The 23989-nt window shown below is 40.6% G+C and overlaps 1 protein-coding gene across 1 annotated transcript in view; it reads right to left on the bottom strand.

The window, feature by feature from the left end:
• Positions 1–23989, bottom strand: part of COP1 (COP1 E3 ubiquitin ligase) — a gene marked incomplete in the record, with an annotated part of 548256 nt that overhangs the window by 370462 nt on the left and 153805 nt on the right. The window contains 2 exon segments of the mRNA XM_053693305.1: positions 97–232; positions 12166–12280. Coding sequence (XP_053549280.1) covers positions 97–232; positions 12166–12280 — 251 coding nt within the window.

Here is a 23989-nt window from a genome sequence, read left to right as displayed (position 1 = left end):
TTTTCAGTCTTAATTCTAAATAGAAGTTTCAAAAACTGTACTCTGTATCTGTATGTAAAAGAAAAGAGAAAAAACAGAATTTGATGATAATCTCACCTTGATACTATGCTGGAGCCATTATACAGATCGCTTGCATATGACAGTGTCGCGAGGGGACGCACAGAATTATATCGTGTGAATTTGGAAAGGCACTCCTGGAATTCATCTAATTGACTTCCAGGTCGACCATCATCTGTAAATAGAGAGGGTAGGGGTGAAAAGCCATGTAAAAAAAATAAAAAAGGGAGCCCATGAGCAGATCAGTGTTAAATAACTATACCGAAATACCCTTATTTATGAGGATAACCTTTTTACTATAGAGAAAACACACCATTGCTTATAAATGCATTTCCCCCCACACTTTTTGCTGCAGGTTTCTTACGTAATGATATCTACATAAAAAAATAAAATATGTTATAGCTTGAATCTGCTGGGTTTCCTGAAAAGAAAAAAAAATATGAGTGGGCTTCTCACTGCCTTCAGTAGGGCTTAAAGGCACACGAAACCCAATTTCTTTTCATGATTCAGAGTTAAGGTTGCCACCTCACCCATGTTTTCCTGGGCACTTATGAGTTACACATGCTGCAGGGTGTGCAGGGAGGAACCTGTATTGTTCTGTTCATCAGCACTATTTATTCATGTAATGTCCAGAGGCAAAATACATGATCCACCATGCTTACCCTGCAGCATGTGTAACTCATAAGTGTCCAGGAAAACATGGCCGAGGTAGCAAACCGAGATACAGCATGCAACTTTAAACAACTTTCCATTTTATTTCATTCACTCAGTATCATTTAATGGAGTCACAATGCACTTCTAGGAGTTAGCTGAACACATTGGTAAGCCACAAAGAGGTATATTTGTGCAGACACCAATCAGCAGCTAGCGCCCAGCTCCTGTTCCTACCTAGGTATGATTTTCAAGAAATGATACCAAGAGAACAAAGAAAATAAGATAATAGAAGTAAATGAGGAAGTTTTTTAAAATTGCAGTCTCTCTCTAAAATTATGAAATTTCATAATGTCCTTTTAAATATGAGTAGCAACTAAAAACTAAAAAACAGCTCAGCAGTTAGAGGAGAAAAGGTTTCAGTAAAATGTCCCTTCAAATGTTCTGTCTTCATTTGTAAATGATACCACGGTCAACCAAGAAATGGCAATTCCAAATGTAACCTTTGTGCCCCAATGAGAATAAATGAAACACACTGTGTAATATTTGAGGTTATATATAGGTTTCATGCTATAACAAGACTACAAATAACATGAAAGACAACTACATATAACAAGATAAATTTGACTTTTTGGGGGACAGGGCACTTAATGTTCTGACTAAAGCTCGGGTATTTTTCCATCATTTTATATGATGGAATGAAAAACAAAATGTATGCTTACCTGATCAATTTCTTTCTTTACGGGCATGGAGAGTTCACAATTTCATTCCAATTACTAGTGGGTTATTAAACTCCAGGCCAGCAGGAGGCGCCAGAGCACCCTAGCAGAGATGTTAAGTGTCACTTCCCTTACCCATAATCCCCAGTCATTCAGCCGAAGGAAAATGGAAAAAGACGAAAACACAAGGGTATAGAGGTGCCTAAGATTTACACAAAAAAAAATGCTGTCTTAAATTTAAAAAACACATCTGGATGGAGAGACCACTCCCCCAGATGTAGAGAATGACGGCTGAGATAATCTGCTTCCCAATTGTCTACACCTGGGATATGAATCACAGAGATTTGACAAGAGTTGGATTCCGCCTAAGAAAGTATCAGAGAAACTTCTTTCATTGCTAAAGGACTGCGAGTCCCCCCCTTGATGATTGACATATGCCACTGTTGTGATATTGTTTGAAAACAAATGTAAAATTCTCTCTTCAGTAGAGGCCAAGCCTTAAGAGCTCTGAAAATAGTACAGAGTTCTAAAATATTGATTGGTAACCTCGCCTCTTGAGGACTCCAAATCCATTGTGCTGTCAGAGATCCCCAGACAGCTTCCCAACCTGTAAGACATGCATCTGTTGTGAACACAGTCCAGGAATGATGAACAAAGGAGGCCCCTTGAACAATAAGGTGATGGTTTAACCACAAAGTCAGAGAGAGTTGAATGTTGGGATGTAAGTATATCAACTGTGATATCCAAGTATAATCCCTGCACCACTGGTGCAACATGCAAAGCTGTAGAGGTCTCATGAAAACGAGCAAAGGGGATTGCGTCCAATGCTGCAATCATGAGACCTAAAACTTCCATGCACATAGCCACTGAAGGGAATGATAGAGACTGAAGGTTTAGCCAAGCTAAAACCAATTTCATTCGTCTCTTGTCAGAGAAAGAGTCATGGACACTGAATCTATCTGAAAACCTAAGAAGGTGACTTTTGTCTGAGGAATCAAGAAACTCTTTGGTAAATTGATCCTCCAACCATGTCTTTGAAGAAACATTAGTTTTGTGTGAGATTCTGCTAAATGAAAAGATTGAGCTAGTAACAAGATATCGTCCAAATAAGGAAACACTGCAATACCCTGCTCTCTGATTACAGATAGAAGGGCACCGAGAACCTGTTGCTAGGCCAAATTAAAGAGCGACAAATTAATAATGCTTGTCTAGAAAAGAGAATCTCTGAAAACTATAATGGTCTGGGATGAATTGGAATGTGAAGATAAGCCCAGACATGCTGAGACATACAAAGATATGTTTCAAACTCAAACAAATCTGTTTTGCAGCTATAATATAGGAGAACTAAACAACTGACTCAAGGTATATATACAGCTGTGCTCATAAGTTTACATACCCTGGCAAAATTTATGATTTCTTGGCCATTTTTTAGAGAATATGAATGATAACACAAAAAAATTTCTCACTCGTGGTGTTTGGCTGAAGCCATTTATTATCAATCAACTGTTTACTCCATCATAATGACAACAGAAAGTAACCAAATGACCCTGATGAAAAGTTTACATACCCTGGTGATTTTGGCCTGATGACATGCACACATGTTGACACAAAGGGGTTTGAATGGCTATTAAAGGTAACCACCCACACCTGTGATCGGTTTTCTTGTAATTAGTGTGTGTATAAAAGGTCAAAGTTTCTGGACTCCAGACAGACTCTTGCATCTTTCATCCAGTGCTGCACTGGCGTTTTTAGATTCTGAGTCATGGGGAAAGCAAAAGAATTGTCAAAGGATCTGCGGGAAAAAGTAGTTGAACTGTATAAAACAGGAAAGGGATATAAAAAAATATCCAAGGAATTGAGAATGCAAATCAGCAGTGTTCAAACTTTAATCAAGAAGTGGAAAATGAGGGGTTCTGTTTGATAACATGCTGCATTCATCTTGCCATCAATTCTGACCAAATTTCCTGTGCCTTTGTAGCTCACACATCCCCAAAACATCAGCGATCCACCTCCGTGATACACAGTAGGAATGGTGTACCTTTCATCATAGGCCTTGTTGACTTCTCTCCAAATGTAGCATTTATGGTTGTGGCCAAAAAGCTCAATTTTGGTCTCATTACTCCAAATAATTTTGTGCCAGAAGGTTTGAGGCTTCTCTCTGTGCTGTTTGGCATATTATAAGCGGGATACTTTGTGGCATTTGCGTAGTAATGGATTCTTCTGGCGGCTTGAACATGCAGCCCATTTTTCTTCAAGTGCCTCCTTATTGTGCATCTTGAAACAGCCACACCACATGTTTTCAGAGAGTCCTGTATTTCACCTGAAGTTATTTGTGGGTTTGTCTTTGCATCCTGAACAATTTTCCTGGCAGTTGTGGCTGAAATTTTAGTTGGTCTACCTGACCGTGGTTTGGTTTCAACAGAACCCCTCATTTTCCACTTCTTGATTAGAGTTTGAATCCTGCTGATTTGCATTCTCAATTCCTTGGATATCTTTTTATATCCCTTTCCTGTTTTATACAGTTCAACTACCTTTTCCCGCAGATCCTTTGACAATTCTTTTGCTTTCCCCATGACTCAGAATCCAGAATTGTCAGTGCAGCACTGGATGAAGGATGCAAGGGTCTGTCAGGAGTCCAGAAACTCAGACCTTTTATACACACACACTAATTACAAGTAAACAAATCACAGTTGAGGATGGTTACCTTTAATAGTCATTCAAACCCCTTTGTGTCAACTTGTGTGCATGTTATCAGGCCAAAATCACCAGGGTATGTAAACTTTTGATTAGGGCCATTTGGGTAGTTACTGTTGTCATTATGATTTAAGAAGAGTAAACACAGTTGATTGATAATAAATGGCTTCAGCCAAACACTAACCATGAGTGAAAGAAAAGTTTGTGTGTTATCATTCATATTCTCTGAAAAATGGCCAAGAAATCAAATTCTGCCAGGGTATGTAAACTTATGAGCACAAGTGTGTATATATATATATATATATATATATATATATATATACATACATATACACACACACATATATATATATACATATATATACACATACATACACACATATATATATACATATATATACACATACATACACATAAAATATATATATATACACACACACACAGTATATATGTGTGTGTCTGTCTGTCTATCTATGCCTTGAGTCAGTATATAAAAACAATATATAACAACTTTACTTAAAAAGTGCCTAATCCATAGCCTGAGAGTCTCTTTGTTAAAAAAAAAAAACATAATTTATGTAAGAACTTACCTGATAAATTAATTTCTTTCATATTAGCAAGAGTCCATGATCTAGTGACGTATGGGATATACATTCCTACCAGGAGGGGCAAAGTTTCCCAAACCTCAAAATGCCTATAAATACCCCCCTCACCACACCCACAATTCAGTTTAACGAATAGCCAAGAAGTGGGGTGATAAGAAAGGAGCGAAAGCATCAAAAATAAGGAATTGGAATAATTGTGCTTTATACAAAAAAAATCATAACCACCACAAAAAAGGGGTGGGCCTCATGGACTCTTGCTAATATGAAAGAAATGAATTTATCAGGCAAGTTCTTATATACATTATGTTTTCTTTCATGTAATTAGCAAGAGTCCATGACCTAGTGACGTATGGGATAGCAGATACCCAAGATGTGGAACTTCCACGCAAGAGTCACTAGAGAGGGAGGGATAAAATAAAGACAGCCAATTCCGCTGAAAAGATAATCCACAACCCAAATCAAAAAAAGTTTTAATCTTATAATGAAAAAAACTGAAATTATAAGCAGAAGAATCAAACTGAAACAGCTGCCTGAAGTACTTTTCTACCAAAAACTGCTTCAGAAGAAGAGAAAACATCAAAATGGTGGAATTTAGTAAAAGTATGCAAAGAAGACCAAGTTGCTGCTTTGCAAATCTGATCAACTGAAGCTTCATTCCTAAAAGCCCAGGAAGTAGAAACTGAGCTAGTAGAATGAGCCGTAATTCTTTGAGGCGGGGATTTACCGGACCCTACATAAGCATGATGAATCAAAGACTTTAACCAAGACGCCAAAGAAATGGCAGAAGCCTTCTGACCTTTTCCTAGAACCAGAAAAGATAACAAATAAATAGACTTCTAGTCTTTCTGAAATCTTTAGTAGCTTCAACATAATATTTCAAAGCCCTTACTACATCCAAAGAATGTAAAGATCTCTCCAGAGAATTCTTAGGATTAGGACACAATGAAGGGACAACAATTTCTCTATTAATGTTGTTAGAATTCACGACCTTAGGTAAAAAATTAAATGAAGTCCGCAACACCGCCTTATCCTGATGAAAAATCAGAAAAGGAGGTTCACAAGAAAGACCAGATAATTCAGAAACTCTTCTAGCAGAAGAGATGGCCAACAGGAACAAAACTTTCCAAGAAAGCAATTTAATATCCAGAGAATGCATAGGTTCAAACGAAGGAGCCTGTAAAGCCCTCAGAACCAAATTGTGACTCCAAGGAGGAGAGATCGACTTAATGACAGGCTTAATACGAACCAAAGCCTGTACAAAACAATGAATATCAGGATGATTAGCAATCTTTCTGTGAAAAAGAACAGAAAGAGCAGAGATTTGTCCTTTCAAGGAACTTGCAGACAAACCCTTATCCAAACCATCTTGAAGAAATTGTAAAATTCTAGGAATTCTAAAAGAATGCCAAGAGAATTTATGTGAAGAACACCAAGAAATGTAAGTCTTCCAGACTCGGTAATAGATCTTTCTAGACACAGATTTACGAGCCTGTAACATAGTATTAATCACTGAGTCAGAGAAACCTATATGACGAAGAATTAAGCGTTCAATCTCCATACCTTCAAATGTAATGATTTGAGATCCTGATGGAAAAATGGGCTTTGAGACAGGTGGTCTGGCCTTAACGGGAGTGTCCAAGGCTGGCAACTTGCCATCCGAACGAGATCCGCATACCAAAACATGTGTGGCCATGCTGGAGCCACCAGCAGTACAAACGAACGCTCCATTAGGATTTTGGAAATCACTCTTGGAAGAAGAACTAGAGGCGGAAAGATATAAGCAGATGATAATTCCAAGGAAGCAACAACGCGTCCACTGCTTCCGCTTAAGGATCCCTGGATCTGGATACCTGGGAAGTTTCTTGTTTAGATGAGAGGCCATCAGATCTATTTCTGGAAGCCCCCAGATTTGAACAATCTGAAGAAATACCTCCGGGTGAAGAGACCATTCCCCCGGATGTAACGTCTGGCGACTGAAATAATCCGCTTCCCAATTGTCTATACCTGGGGTGTGAACCGCAGAAATTAGACAGGAGCTGGATTCCGCCCATACAAGTATCCGAGATACTTCTTTCATAGCCTGAGGACTGTGAGTCCACCCTTGATGATTGACATATGCCATGGTTGTGACATTGTCTGCCTGAAAACAAATAAACGATTCTCTCTTCAGAAGAGGCCAGAACTGAAGAGCTCTGAAAATCGCACGGAGTTCCAAAATGTTGATTGGTAATCTCGCCTCCTGAGATTCCCAAACCCCCTGCGCTGTCAGAGATCCCCATACAGCTCCCCAACCTGAAAGACTCGCATCGGTTGAGATCACAGTCCAGGTTGGACGAACAAAAGAGGCCCCTTGAACTAAACGATGGTGATCTAACCACCAAGTCAGAGAAGATCGAACATTGGGATTTAAGGATATTAATTGTGATAGCTTTGTATAATCCCTGCACCATTGGTTCAGCATACAAAGCTGAAGAGATCTCATGTGAAAACGAGCAAAAGGGATTGTGTCCGATGCAGCAGTCATGAGACTTAAAATTTCCATGTACAAAGCTACCGAAGGGAAAGATTGAGACTGAAGGTTTCGACAATCTGAAACCAATTTCAGACGTCTCTTTTCTGTTAGAGACAAAGTCATGGACACTGAATCTATTTGGAAACCAAAAAGGTTACCCTTGTCTGAGGAATCAAGGAACTCTTTGGTAAATTGATCCTCCAACCATGTCTTTGAAGAAACAACACAAGTTGATTCGTATGAGATTCTGCAGAATGTAAAGACTGAGCAAGTACCAAGATATCGTCCAAATAAGGAAATACTGCAAAACCCTGCTCCCTTATTACAGAAAGAAGGGCACCGAGAACCTTCGAAAAGATCCTTAGAGCTGTTGCTAGGCCAAAAGGAAGAGCAACAAACTGGTAATGCTTGTCTAGAAAAGATAATCTCAGGAACTGATAATGGTCCGGATTAATTGGAATATGAAGATATGCATCCTGTAAGTCTATTGTGGACATATAATGCCCTTGCTGAACAAAAGGCAGAACAGTCCTTATAGTCACCATCTTGAATGTTGGTATCCTTACATAACGATTCAATATTTTTAGATCCAGAACTGGTCTAAAAGAATTCCCTTTCTTTGGAACAATGAACAGATTTGAATAAAACCCCAGGCCCTGTTCCAAAACTGGAACTGGCACAATTACTCCAGCTGACTCCAGATCTGAAACACATTTCAGAAACGCTTGAGCCTTTACTGGGTTTACTGGAATGCGTGAAAGAAAGAATCTTCTCACAGGCGGTCTTATCTTGAAACCTATTCTGTACCCTTGTGAAACAATGTTCTGAATCCAAAGGCTTTGAATCGAATTGATCCAAACATCTTTGAAAAATCGTAACCTGCCCCCTACCAGCTGTGCTGGAATGAGGGCCGCACCTTCATGCGGATTTGGGAACTTGGATTTATTCCAGACTGGAGAAGGTTTCCAAACGGAAACTGTTCCTTTAGAGGAAGGGTCAGGCTTTTGTTCCTTATTCTGACGAAAGGAACGAAAACGATTAGCAGCCCTATATTTACCTTTAGATTTTTTATCCTGAGGTAAAAAGGCTCCCTTCCCCCCAGAAACAGTTGAAATTATTGAGTCTAACTGAGAACCAAATAATTTATTACCTTGGAAAGAAAGAGAAAGCAAAGTTGACTTAGAAGTCATATCTGCATTCCAAGACTTAAGCCTATAAAACTCTTCTAGCTAAAATAGCTAAAGACATATACCTGACATCAATTCTGATATCGAAAATGGCATTACAAATAAAGTTATTAGCATGTTGAAGGAGTTTAACAATGCTATATGCATTATGGTCTGACACTTGTTGCGCTAAAGTCTCCAACCAGAAAGTTGAAGCTGCAGCAACATCAGCCAAAGAAATAGCAGGTCTAAGAAGATTACCTGAACATAAATAAGCCTTCCTTAGAAAGGATTCAAGCTTCCTATCTAAAGGATCCTTAAACGAAGTACTATCTGCCGTAGGGATAGTAGTACGTTTAGCAAGAGTAGAGATAGCCCCATCAACTTTGGGGATTTTCTCCCAAAACTCTAATCTATCAGATGGCAAAGGGTACAATTTATTAAACCTTGGAGAAGGAGTAAATTAAGTACCCAGACTATTCCATTCCCTAGAAATTACTTCTGAAATAGCATCAGGAACTGGAAAAACTTCTGGAATAACTACATGAGGTTTAAAAACTGAATTTAAACGCTTATCAGTTTTAATATCAAGAAGACTAGACTCCTCCATATCTAATGCAATCAACACTTCTTTAAGTAAAGAACGAATAAACTCCATCTTAAACAAATATGAAAATTTATCAGTGTCAATATCTGAGGTAGAATCTTCTGAACCAGAAAGATCCTCATCAGAAAAAGATAAGTCAGAATGATGGTGGTCATTTAAAAATTCATCTGAAATATGTTTAGTTTTAAAAGACCTCTTACGTTTACTAGGAGGAGGAATAACAGACAGAGCCTTCCGAATAGAAATAGAAACAAATTCTTTAACATTAACAGGAACATCCTGAACATTAGATGTTGAAGGAACAACAACAGGTAATGGTTTATTACTAATGGAAATATTATCAGCGTTGGATAGCTTATCATGACAACTAACACAAACTACAGCCGGAGGAACAGTTACCAAAAGTTTACAACAAATGCACTTAGCTTTGGTAGAACCATCAGGCAGCGCTTTTCCAGAAGTAGATTCTGATCCAGGGTCAGGAAGTGACATCTTGCAATATGTAAAAGAAAAAACAACATATAAAGGAAAATTATCAAATTCCTTAAATGGCAGTTTCAGGAATGGGAAAAAAATGCAAAATTAAACAAGCCTCTAGAAAACCAGAAGCAACTAAAAAGTGAGACTGAAATAATGTGAAAAAAACTGGCGCCAAGTATGACGCCAAGAATGACTGCCATATTTGTTGGCGCCAAAAAAACGTCCGCAATACACATACGTAAAAAATGACGCAATTACATGAAAACTTCCGGCGCCAACTATGACGCCGGAAATGACAAAATGTTTGCGCCAAAAAAGTATTGCGCCAAGAATGACGCAATAAATAGAAGCATTTTCTGCACCCGCGAGCCTAACAGCCCGCAATTTTGAAAAAAAGTCCATTGAAAATTTTAAGGTATGAAAAAATAAAATTTATATGCATTTTCCCAAAAAAATGAAACTGACAGTCTGAATGAAGGAATACTGATTATCCTGAATCATGGCAAATATAAGTTTAAACACATATATTTAGAACTTTACATATAAAGTGCCCAACCATAGCTTTGAGTGTCATAAATAGAAATAAGATTTACTTACCCTAAGACACTTATCTACATATAGTAGATAGCCAAACCAATACTGAAACGAGAATCAGTAGAGGTAATGGTATATAAGAGTATATCGTCGATCTGAAAAGAGAGGTAGGAGAAGAAATCTCTACGACCGATAACAGAGAACCTATGAAATAGATCCCCTAGAGGAAGACCATGGTATTCAAATAGACAATACTCTCTTCACATCCCTCTGACATTCACTGCACTGTGAGAGGAAAACCGGGCTTCAGTCTGCTGCGAAGCGCATATCAACGTAGAATCTAGCACAAACTTACGTCACCACCTCCATGGGAGGCAAAGTTTGTAAAACTGAATTGTGGGTGTGGTGAGGGGGTGTATTTATAGGCATTTTGAGTTTTGGGAAACTTTGCCCCTCCTGGTAGGAATGTATATCCCATACATCACTAGCTCATGGACTCTTGCTAATTACATGAAAGAAAGATACATTTTCATACTTACCTTTAAGACACCCATCCACATATAGGAGACAGTCAAACTAGTACTGAAACATATCAGCAGAGGTAATGGTACAAGAGTATATTGTCGATCTATAAAAGGCAGGTAGCAGATTAATCCCTGCACCGATTTATAGAGAGCCTTATGAAAAGTTTTCCCATAGGCGAAAACATGGTATCATCAGGCAATACTCCGACAGTGAAATGTTACTATGACAGTGAAAATGTTTAAAAGTGATTGTAAAGTTTAATGAATTAAAGCCCAGTATTAAAAAATAATCATAAAAACAGGGGCACTTTAAAGGGACAGGAAACCAACATTTTCATTGATGATTTGGATAGAACATACAATTTTAATCAACTTTCCAATACACATCTATTATCAAATGTGTCTTATTCTCTTGCTATCTTTTGCTGAAGAAGCAGCATTGCCTACCAGCAGCTAGCTGAACACATCTAGTTAGCCAATCACAAGAGACAAATATGTGCAGGCACCAATCAGCAACTAGCTCCCACTAGTGTAGGATATGTGCGTATTCTTTTTCAGCAAGGGATACCAAGAGAACAAAGCACTTTTGTAAAGAGAAGTGATTTTAAAAGTGTCTTAAAATGAAATGCTCTATATCAATCATGCAAGTTTAATTTGGACTTTCCTATCACTTTAAGTCAATTAAACTTTACAAAGACGCTTCTTTTTTAAAATACCATTTTAAATACCATTTAGTTACAGTAAACATTCTGCTGATCCTCTGTATTTAGCATATCAATGACTAATCCCGCTTCCTCCAATAATTGCGTGCCCCACAAGCTGGACACCAAAGGGGGCATGCAACGATTGAAGGAGGCCAGATTCATCATCGATAGGCTAAATACAGAAGGCGATGGTGGCGGAGGATCGGCGGTATGTTTAACATAACAAAATAAGTATTTAAAAAAAGAAGCGTCTTTGTAAAGTTTAATAAATTAAAGTGACATTGTTTTTAAGATTATGTTTAGATACTGGGCTTTATTTCATAAAACTTTACAATTACTTTAAAGTCACTGAGCTCTTCAGTGAGACCCAGTGTACTGCCAATGTTCGTCTATGGAGATTTTGTGGCTATGTTCTGGAGTTTATGCACCTTTTAGCTATGGTTATTGCAGAGACAAACTCAATTAGTAGGGTTTTTCACATAAATTATCATAATTTCAAATACATACATACAAATGTACAAAAATATCACTATAATTACTAGTCCCCTATATTATGTGTGTGTGTGGGGGGGAGACGTGTTTAATAACAACTAAACCTATATTTTCTAACACTTCTGATGAAACTAGCATCTGGGACAAAACCTTTTTTCTGGCTTTAAGCTGCTCTGTTTCATGAATAACGAAGTATAGAGAAAATACATTTACGTGTTAGTGTAAGTTAAACAAAACTGCTCATTGTTTTAGATATTTGTTACAGTCTGAGCAAAAAAAAAAAATAAAGGAACAAAAATAAAGTTAGAGTAAAAAGTGGCAAGATGGATTTTTTTTTTTTACACAATGTGCTTGTAGTTGGAATATCTACGGGCTTTACAGCGAGTCTATTTTTAAAATACAAAACAAAGTGTTGCATACCTGGGACACGTGCCATTCTTGTTGAAAAGTAGCACTGTTCCAAGTCTTCAAAATGAGCGGTGAGGCGTTTCCGTCGAGAAGCAAGTGTACTGTTGTACCAGGGCTGTTTTTTTGTCTGTGGAAGAACAGATCACATTTGATTATTAAACAGTAAATGTTACTTTTACATCATATATACTATGAAAGAAGATTGCAATTTAGAAAACTGTCTTGGGGTCTATATATAATCTCAAGAACTAAAAAAGGATGCCATGTTATCTACAGAACTGAACCTGACAGAAATAAGTGAACCTTGGGTAGCCAGATAGATCTTAAAGGGACATAAAACATCTTTTCTTTTTGATTCCGATACAACTTGTAAACAACTTTCCAATGTACTTTACTATCAAATTTGCTTTATTCTCTTGGTATCCATTGGTAAAGAAGCAGCACTACTGAGAGCTAGCTGAACATTTTGAGTGAGCCAATGAGAAGAGGCATATATGTATGGTCACCAATCAGCTGCTAGCTCTCAGTGTATTGCTACTCCTGAGCCTTCCTAATTATGCTTTTCAACAAAGGATACCAAGAGTATGATGCAAATAAGATAATCAAAGTATTATAAGTGGTATAAAATTGCATGCTCTAACTCAGTGTTTCTCAACCGCGGTCCTAAAGTACCCCCAACAGACCAGGTTTTCATTATAGCAGAGCCAGTGCACAGGTGAAGTAATCGGCTTATGGGTGAGAGCAGGTTAGTAACTATGGTGTTACTGATCAGCTGATTACTTCACTTGTGCACTGGCTCAGCTATAATGAAAACCTGGCCTGTTGGGGGTACTTGAGGACTGCGGTTGAGAAACAATGCTCTATCTGAATCAAAGTTTAATTTTGAGTTCGCTGTCCCTTTAAAACTGTTATGAATTAATCTTATCTGGCAGAGAAATATTGGTTAACAATAAAAAAATCTACTTTGTGTACACTTATAAAAACAACAGTTTCACGTTGTTCATTGTTATCATTTATTTGCACCGCAAGAAATTGTAATGTTCTTAAATTTATGAGCTGCAACAACTGCTCCCATATGGTGACCCAGACTTTATTCCACAATAGCTTACTTTATTTCATCACACCTACAAAACATTCAGCTAAGATGTTTTATGCCATTATTCTTTTATTTCATATTGTTTTGTCCAAAGTTGTTTGAATAGTTGCAGTTCAAAAGTTCAGAAATGCTCAGAGACGTGTCAAATCCTTTCAAATTGTTTAATATCGGTTTAGATTAATATTTCCTTCACAGACCCCTTTCCCTACTAAAAAAAATTTTTTATTGCAAGACAGAAGGGCTTGGTATTGTGCATTCAATTCTTCGCTTTATCTTAAAGGGGCAGTAAACCTAGAAAATAATGTTATTATAATTATATAACATTATCTTAGCTCCCGCTATCAGACAGAGCAGGAGCGAGCTGCATTGAGAGTAATGGCGCGATCGGGCCGGGCTGTGACTAGACAGCTGCCCAGATGCGCTCAGGGGGAATACCAGACCCGCTCAGTAGAGCAAGAGCGGCGGTCTGAAAAACCCTCTTTTTTTTTAAATCCAAAGACCGCCGCTCTTGGCCCGATCGCGCCATTACTCTCAATGCAGCTCGCTCCTGCTCTGTCTGATAGCGGGAGCGAGCTGCATTGAGTGTAATGGTGCGATCAGGCCGGGCTGTGACTAGACAGCTGCCCAGATGCGCTCAGGGGGAAAACCAGACCCGCTCAGTAAAGCAAGAGCGGTGGTCTGAAAAACAATCTTTTTTTTAAATCAAATTTCACCGTCAATATTATGTTGAATAAAGTTTGGCTTAGATAATGTTATATAATTCTGCACTATGTGCCAGACCAGAAGAGCCTCCAAGCTCGCTTTCAGTTGCAGGAAATCCATAAAAAGAACAGAGTCCACACTCTGCAAAAACACGTTCCCTGAGATAAGGGAACCTGAGAAGACAAGTTTACATAAGCTCTGTTCCATTGTCCAAGCATGCTAAACTGCATAGGACTGAATTGAACTAACCAATGAAAATTTAAGTGAAAATGTAAGTGACACAAGGCGCTACACAGATAATCGACCTTATAAGGATAAAAGGTTGAGTGGAACTCACCGGGGAATGAACCCTCAACCCTCAAGTGGCCTCTACACACTGGGTCCCCGAAGGGCGAGAGGTGAACTGAGGGACTAGACCAGAATTACTTTGAATCCCAGACCTCAGTCAGAAAAATCCTCAGTGATATGGAATTCAGCATGATTCCCAAGAAAGCAACCCTTGTGCTTTGGACCAAGGAACACCTTCCTCCACCAGTAAGCTCACGGGAGGTAGAACACCACGTTTGTGTAAATCTTGCTTGCTGTAAAGATGACCCCTGAACTAGTGACATTAGCCAGATAGGGTGCCATTGTCAAGCCCCGTAACTGAAGTACCGCTAACAGCGATCCCCAAGTCTTCGAAAAACTTGGGACCAAGGCAAGCTCGAAAGGAAGGAACACGAACGGGAAGTGTTTACCCAAAAAGGTAAACCCCCGAACTTGAGACAAGTCTCATGAACGTCACAGGAGAGTACTTAACCCTTTTGCAGGTGATACCAGTCGACCTTCCAAGACCAAGGCCTTACAAAAAGGTCTGAAAAACTCCCATCTTTTAGGAACAAAAACAACCGTACCGGTAACCCTCTACCCAATACCAGTATTAGGACTGGGTCAACCACTCCCAGGTCTGAGAGGGCTCCTACGCAGTGTAAGAGCTTCCCTCCCTATGTCTGAGCCTCAAACAAATATGAAAGCAGAAACTGCCCCTGAGAAGAAAATATTTGAGTTTGAAACTAACCATGAACGAAAACAAAAAAACAACCCCTACAAGATCCATCCCAGACGTCCCCCATGCCATCTATGATTCAACAGCAGGGTATGTGTTCACCAGCATCCTAGTCTTAGAAAACGTATCCAGTCCTGGATCGTATCCAGAACATCTACTGACTAATAGCCTTAAACAACATATCAAACCAACACGCCGTCACACCAGTGACGGTAGCAAAGTACACAGTAGGTTGCCATAGTATACCTTGGTGAGTGTCCAAAAGACTATCCTCTAAAGGTATAGAATTTCTCGAAGAGACCTACACCTTAAACAAACCTTTGAGTGCCCATTCAAGGAGTTGGATTCAAACCACAAACTTTCTGCTTGCAAGGTAAGTCAGCTAGCCATTATGCTACCAATACTGGCCCTACAGAATGACGTCCAGCCTCTTAGCTGATACGTCTATCTTGCAGAAATAGGGAACTCCTAAGGTACCAATTCCATCTGAAACTGAGATTCTCAGGAACGCAGAGAAAACTTTTCAGAATAGCAGTGCCTCTAGTATGCTTCTATCTAACTAGTGTAGCGTGAAGGAAAACGCAGGTCACAGCATGTGGCCATAAAATTGTCAGGAGAACTTTGTGGCTGTTTCAACAGACTCCCACCGTAGAGGGAGTAGTTCAACAATAAAAATAAATACATAAAGTTTTCACACAGGGACGATACTGGTTCTTTGAAAATAACCCTATTCCCATGTGCGCCTGATTCATCCTTAGTCACAAAGATGAACTAACAGGCAAACAGTTAAAATTCCTTTTTTATAAGGGACACAGAACAAAAAAACGTTACCGTCTCTTTAAATTGAAAAGCAATTAAAATCTGTGTTGTGTATCATCCTATGTCACAAAGGATGAAATAACAAATAAACAGCTGCAAACCTGAAAATAAAGGTTACACAGTAAAAATTTTACTATCACTTTAAGCATCATATATCATCCAATTAGAACCTTCTAAATGGAATAATTCAGCCATTGACATGTGGGGTAGCTGTGCGGCCCATTAGGTGACACCGACTGGCCTCTTGGAAATAGCCATTGTGATGTACACAACCAACCATGTCTTGTGCCTTTAATTCCATATTGCAAGGAATCGCAGAGCACGGCATGGGAGCCCGAAAACATACTTTATGTGTGCACTTATAAGTACACATACATCAAACATTTGAAAGGCATCAAGGAAAACATAATTTATGCTTACCTGATAAATTTATTTCTCTTGTAGTGTGTTCAGTCCACGGGTCATCCATTACTTATGGGATATATTCTCCTTCCCAACAGGAAGTTGCAAGAGGATCACCCAAGCAGAGCTGCTATATAGCTCCTCCCCTCACATGTCATATCCAGTCATTCGACCGAAACAAGACGAGAAAGGAGAAACTATAAGGTGCAGTGGTGACTGGAGTTATAATTTTAAAATTTAGAACCTGCCTTAAAAAGACAGGGCGGGCCGTGGACTGAACACACTACAAGAGAAATAAATTTATCAGGTAAGCATAAATTATGTTTTCTCTTGTTAAGTGTGTTCAGTCCACGGGTCATCCATTACTTATGGGATACCAATACCAAAGCTAAGTACACGGATGATGGGAGGGACAAGGCAGGAACATTAAACAGAAGGAACCACTCACTGCCTGAAGAACCTTTCTCCCAAAACCAGCCTCCGAAGAAGCGAAAGTGTCAAATTTGTAAAATTTGGAAAAAGTATAAAGTGAAGACCAAGTTGCAGCCTTGCAAATCTGTTCAACAGAGGCCTCATTCTTAAAGGCCCAGGTGGAAGCCACAGCTCTAGTAGAATGAGCTGTAATCCTTTCAGGAGGCTGCTGTCCAGCAGTCTCATAGGCTAAACGTATTATGCTACGAAGCCAAAAAGAGAGAGAGAGAGCCGAAGCCTTTTGACCTCTCCTCTGTCCAGAGTAAACGACAAACAGAGAAGTTTGTCTAAAATCTTTAGTTACCTGTAAGTAGAACTTCAGAGCACGGACCACGTCTAGATTATGCAAAAGACGTTCCTTCTTTGAAGAAGGATTAGGACATAATGATGGAACAACAATCTCTTGATTGATATTCCTGTTAGAAACAACCTTAGGCAAAAACCCAGGTTTAGTACGCAGTACTACCTTGTCTGAATGAAAGATCAGATAAGGAGAATCACAATGTAAGGCAGATAACTCAGAGACTCTTCGAGCTGAGGAAATAGCCATCAAAAACAAAACTTTCCAAGATAAAAGTTTAATATCAATGGAATGAAGGGGTTCAAACGGAACACCTTGCAGAACGTTAAGAACTAAGTTTAAGCTCCACGGCAGAGCAACAGTCTTAAACACAGGCTTAATCCTAGTCAAAGCCTGACAAAAAGCCTGAACGTCTGGAACTTCTGCCAGACGTTTGTGTAAAAGGATAGACAGAGCTGAAATCTGTCCATTAACGAACTAGCAGATAAACCCTTTTCTAAACCTTCTTGTAGAAAAGACAATATCCTAGGAATCCTAATCTTACTCCATGAGTAACTCTTGGATTCGCACCAATATAAGTATTTACGCCATATTTTATGGTAAATTTTCCTGGTAACAGGTTTCCTAGCCTGTATTAAGGTATCAATCACTGACTCAGAGAATCCATGCTTTGATAGAATCAAGCGTTCAATCTCCAAGCAGTCAGCCTCAGAGAAATTAGATTTGGATGTTTGAAAGGACCCTGAATCAGAAGGTCCTGTCTCAGAGGCAGAGACCATGGTGGACAGGACGACATGTCCACTAGATCTGCATACCAGGTCCTGCGTGGCCACGCAGGCGCTATTAGAATCACCGATGCTCTCTCCTGTTTGATCCTGGCAATCAATCGAGGAAGCATCAGGAAAAGGTGGAAACACATAAGCCATGTTGAAGACCCAAGGTGATGTCAGAGCATCTATCAGTACCGCTCCCGGGTCCCTGGACCTGGATCCGTAACAAGGAAGCTTGGCGTTCTGGCGAGACGCCATGAGATCCAGATCTGGTTTGCCCCAATGATGAAGCAGTTGGGCAAACACCTCCGGATGAAGTTCCCACTCCCCCGGATGAAAGGTCTGGCGGCTTAGAAAATCCGCCTCCCAGTTCTCCACGCCTGGGATGTGGATCGCTGATAGGTGGCAAGAGTGAGACTCTGCCCAGCGAATTATCTTTGAGACTTCCATCATTGCTAGGGAACTCCTTGTTCCTCCTTGATGGTTGATGTAAGCCACAGTCGTGATGTTGTACAACTGAAACCTGATGAACCTCAGAGTTGCTAACTGAGGCCAAGCCAGAAGAGCATTTAAAATTGCTCTTAATTCCAGAATGTTTATTGGAAGGAGTCTCTCCTCCTGAGTCCATGATCCCTGAGCCTTCAGGGAATTCCAGACTGCGCCCCAACCTAGAAGGCTGGCGTCCGTTGTTACAATCGTCCAATCTGGCCTGCGGAAGGGCATCCCCTTGGACAGATGTGGCCGAGAAAGCCACCATAGAAGAGAATCTCTGGTCTCTTGATCCAGATTTAGCAGAGGGGACAAATCTGAGTAATCCCCATTCCACTAACTTAGCATGCACAATTGCAGCGGTCTGAGATGCAGGCGCGCAAATGGTACTATGTCCATTGCCGCTACCATTAAGCCGATTACCTCCATGCACTGAGCCACTGACGGGTGTTGAATGGAATGAAGGACACTGCAAGCATTTAGAAGTTTTGATAACCTGTCCTCCGTCAGGTAAATTTTCATTTCTACAGAATCTATAAGAGTCCATAGAAAGGGAACTCTTGTGAGTGGCAATAGAGAACTCTTTTCTACGTTCACCTTCCACCCATGCGACCTTAGAAATGCCAGAACTAACTCTGTATGAGACTTGGCAGTTTGGAAACTTGACGCTTGTATCAGAATGTCGTCTAGGTACGGAGCTACCGCTATGCCTCGCGGTCTTAGTACCGCCAGAAGAGAGCCCAGAACCTTTGTAAAGATTCTTGGAGCCGTAGCTAACCCGAAGGGAAGAGCTACAAACTGGTAATGCCTGTTTAGGAAGGCAAATCTTAGATACCGGTAATGATCCTTGTGAATCGGTATGTGAAGGTAGGCATCCTTTAAATCCACTGTGGTCATGTACTGACCCTCTTGGATCATGGGTAAGATGGTTCGAATAGTTTCCATTTGAACGATGGAACTCTTAGGAATTTGTTTAGGATCTTTAAGTCCAAGATTGGTCTGAAGGTTCCCTCTTTTTTGGGAACCACAAACAGATTTGAATAGAATCCTTGCCCGTGTTCCGACCGCGGAACTGGGTGGATCACTCCCATTAGTAAGAGGTCTTGTACACAGCATAGAAACGCCTCTTTCTTTATCTGGTTTGCTGATAACCTTGAAAGATGAAATCTCCCTTGTGGAGGAGAAGCTTTGAAGTCCAGAAGATATCCCTGAGATATGATCTCCAACGCCCAGGGATCCTGGACATCTCTTGCCCAAGCCTGGGCGAAGAGAGAAAGTCTGCCCCCCACTAGATCCGTTTCCGGATCGGGGGCCCTCACTTCATGCTGTCTTAGGGGCAGCAGCAGGTTTTCTGGCCTGCTTGCCCTTGTTCCAGGACTGGTTAGGTTTCCAGCCCTGTCTGTAGCGAGCAACAGTTCCTTCCTGTCCTGGAGCGGAGGAAGTTGATGCTGCTCCTGCCTTGAAGTTACGAAAGGCACGAAAATTAGACTGTTTAGCCTTTGGTTTGGCCCTGTCTTGAGGCAGGGCATGGCCCTTACCTCCAGTAATGTCAGCGATAATTTCTTTCAAGCCGGGCCCGAATAATGTCTGCCCTTTGAAAGGAATATTAAGCAATTTAGATTTAGAAGTCACATCAGCTGACCAGGATTTAAGCCACAGCGCTCTACGCGCTTGAATGGCGAATCCGGAGTTCTTAGCCGTAAGTTTGGTTAAGTGTACTACGGCATCAGAAATAAATGAATTAGCTAGCTTAAGGGCTTTAAGCTTGTTCATAATCTCATCCAATGGAGCTGTGCTAAGGGTCTCTTCCAGAGACTCAAACCAGAATGCCGCCGCAGCAGTGACAGGTGCGATGCATGCAAGGGGTTGTAATATAAAACCTTGCTGAACAAACATTTTCTTAAGGTAACCCTCTAACTTTTTATCCATTGGATCTGAAAAAGCACAGCTATCCTCCACCGGGATAGTGGTGCGCTTAGCCAGAGTAGAAACTGCTCCTTCCACCTTAGGGACCGTCTGCCATAGGTCCCGTGTGGTGGCGTCTATTGGAAACATTTTTCTAAATATAGGAGGGGGTGAAAAGGGCACACCGGGTCTATCCCACTCCTTGTTAACAATTTCTGTAAGCCTTTTAGGTATAGGAAAAACGTCAGTACACGCCGGTACCGCAAAATATTTATCCAGCCTACATACTTTCTCGGGAATTGCAACCGTGTTACAATCATTCAGAGCCGCTAATACCTCCCCTAGTAATACACGGAGGTTCTCAAGCTTAAATTTAAAATTTGAAATGTCTGAATCCAGTTTACTTGGATCAGATCCGTCACCCACAGAATGAAGCTCTCCGTCCTCATGTTCTGCAAATTGTGACGCAGTATCAGACATGGCTCTATTATTATCAGCGCACTCTGTTCTTACCCCAGAGTGATCGCGTTTACCTCTTAATTCTGGCAATTTAGATAGTACTTCAGTCATAACATTAGCCATGTCTTGCAAAGTGATTTGTATGGGCCGCCCTGATGTACTTGGCGCCACAATATCACGCACCTCCTGAGCGGGAGGCGAAGGTACTGACACGTGAGGAGAGTTAGTCGGCATAACTTCCCCCTCGTTGTCTGGTGATATTTTTTTAACATATAAAGTTTGACTTTTATTCAAAGTAACATCTATACATTGAGTGCACAAATTTCTATTGGGCTCCACATTGGCCTTTAAACATTGTGAACAGACAGATTCATTTGTGTCAGACATGTTTAAACAGACTAGCAATAACACTAGCAAGCTTGGAAAAAAACTTTTAAATAAATTTACAAGCTATATAAAAAAACGCTACTGCGCTTTTAAGAAAACATAAAAATGTGACACAGTTGAATTAACAATGAACCAAATATGTTAAAAAAACCAAATTTTAACAGAAAATGTATAAAGTTAGCAGAGGATTGCACCCACCAGCAAAAGGATGATTAACCCCTTAATACCCAAAAACGGATAACAGTTGAAATAATAAACGTTTTTATCAGTCAAACACACTGTCACAGGTCTGCTGTGACTGATTACCTCCCTCAAAACTAGTTTTGGAGACCCCTGGGCTCTGTAGAGACGTCCTGGATCATGGAGGAAGAAATAATAAGACTGACTAAATTTTTACTGCGCAATAAAGCGCTAAAACAGGCCCCTCCCACTCATATTACAACAGTGGGGAAGCTCAGTAAACTGTTTTTATTCAGAAAAAAAAAAAAATGCCATGTGGTAAAAATCATGCCCATAAAGTTTTATCACCAAGTACCTCAGAAAAAACGATTAACATGCCATTAAACGTTTTAAAAATTGAAAATTATGAAGTGTTATTAATAAGCCTGCTGCTAGTCTCTTTCACTGCAGTGCAGGCTCAAATATTACTTTAATATTGACAGTATTTTCTTAGTGAAATTCCATTCCCCAGAAATACCTCAGAGTATACATACATACATATCAGCCTGATACCAGTCGCTACTACTGCATTTAAGGCTGCACTTACATTACATCGGTATTAGCAGTATTTTCTCAGTCAATTCCATTCCTTAGAAAATAATTTACTGCACATACCTCCTTGCAGGTGGGCCCTGCATGCTATCCCCTGTTCTGAAGTTACCTCACTCCTCAGAATGGCCGAGAACAGCAAGTGGATCTTAGTTACGACCGCTAAGATCATAGACAAACTCAGGTAGATTCTTCTTCTAATGCTGCCTGAGAACAAACAACACACTCCGGTGCCGTTTAAAATAAACTTTTGATTGAAGAAATAAAAACTAAGTTTAACACACCACAGTCCTCTCACACGTCCTATCTTTAGTTAGGTGCAAGAGAATGACTGGATATGACGTAGAGGGGAGGAGCTATATAGCAGCTCTGCTTGGGTGATCCTCTTGCACTTCCTGTTAGGGAGGAGTTATAATCCCATAAGTAATGGATGACCCGTGGACTGACTACACTTAACAGGAGAAAAGGAACCCTTGTGAGTGGTAACAGAGAACTCTTTTCCACGTTCAGTTTCCACCCATGCGACCTCAGAAATGCTAGAACTATCTCTGTATGAGACTTTGCATTCTGAAAACTTGACGCTTGTATCAGAATGTCGTCTAGGTACGGAGCCACCGCTATGCCTCGTGGTCTTAGTACCGCCAGAAGTGAGCCCAGAACCTTCGTAAAAATTCTCGGGGCCGTGGCTAACCCGAAGGGAAGAGCCACAAACTGGTAATGCCTGTCTAGAAAGGCAAACCTTAGGTACCGATAATGATCCTTGTGAATCGGTATATGAAGGTAAGCATCCTTTAAGTCCACCGTGGTCATATATTGACCCTCTTGGATCATGGGTAGGATGGTTCGAATGGTTTCCATCTTGAACGATGGTACCCTTAGGAATTTGTTTAAGATCTTTAAGTCCAAGATTGGTCTGAAGGTTCCCTCTTTTTTGGGAACCACAAATAGATTTGAGTAAAATCCTTGTCCCTGTTCCGATCGCGGAACTGAGTGGATCACTCCCATGATTAAGAGGTCTTGTACACATTGTAGAAATGCCTCTCTCTTTACTAGGTTTGTCGATAACCTCAAAAGATGGAACCTCCCTTGTGGAGGAGAGGTTTTGAAATCCAGAAGGTATCCCTGAGATATAATCTTTAACGTCCAGGGATCCTGCACATCTCTTGCCCAAGCCTGGGCAAAGAGAGAAAGTCTGCCCCCCACTAAATCCGTCTCCGGATAGGGGGCCCTGTCTTCATGCTGTCTTAGGGGCGGGAGTAGGCTTTCTGGCCTGCTTGCCCTTGTTCCATGACTGGTTGCCTTTCCAACCCTGTCTGTAACGAGCAGTAGTTCCTTCCTGTTTTGGAGCGGAGGAAGTCGATGCTGCTCCTGCCTTGAAGTTACGAAAGGCACGAAAATTAGACTGTTTGGCCTTTGGTTTGGCCCTGTCCTGAGGAAGGGCGTGGCCCTTACCTCCCGTAATGTCAGCAATAATTTCCTTCAAGCCGGGCCCGAATAAGGTCTGCCCTTTGAAAGGAATGTTAAGTAGCTTAGACTTGGAAGTTACATCCGCTGACCAGGATTTAAGCCAGAGCGCTCTGCGCGCCTGTATGGCGAATCCGGAATTTTTAGCCGTAAGTTTGGTTAGATGTACTACGGCATCTGAAACAAACGCATTAGCTTGCTTAAGGGTTCTAACTTTGCTCAAAGCCTCATCCAACGGCTCTGTGCGAATCGCCTCTTCCAGAGAATCAAACCAGAATGCCGCTGCAGCCGTGACAGGCGCAATGCATGCAAGAGGCTGCAATATAAAACCCTGTTGAACAAACATTTTCTTAAGATAACCCTCTAATTTTTTATCCATTGGATCTGAGAAAGCACAGCTATCCTCCACCGGGATAGTGGTACGCTTGGCCAACGTAGAAACTGCTCCCTCCACCTTAGGGACCATCTGCCATAAGTCTCGTGTGGTGGCGTCTATAGGGAACATTTTTCTAAATATCGGGGGAGGGGAAAAAGGCACACCGGGTCTATCCCACTCCTTACTAATAATTTCTGTAAGTCTTTTTGGTATAGGAAAAACGTCAGTACACACCGGTACCGCATAGTATCTATCCAACCTACACAATTTCTCTGGAATTGCCACCGTGTCGCAATCATTCAGAGCCGCTAATACCTCCCCTAGTAACACACGGAGGTTCTCAAGCTTAAATTTAAAATTTGAAATTTCTGAATCCGGTCTC

Source organism: Bombina bombina, chromosome 10, assembly GCF_027579735.1.
Source record: "Bombina bombina isolate aBomBom1 chromosome 10, aBomBom1.pri, whole genome shotgun sequence".
Classification (NCBI taxonomy): domain Eukaryota; kingdom Metazoa; phylum Chordata; class Amphibia; order Anura; family Bombinatoridae; genus Bombina; species Bombina bombina.
This window is presented reverse-complemented; position numbering and strand designations above follow the sequence as displayed.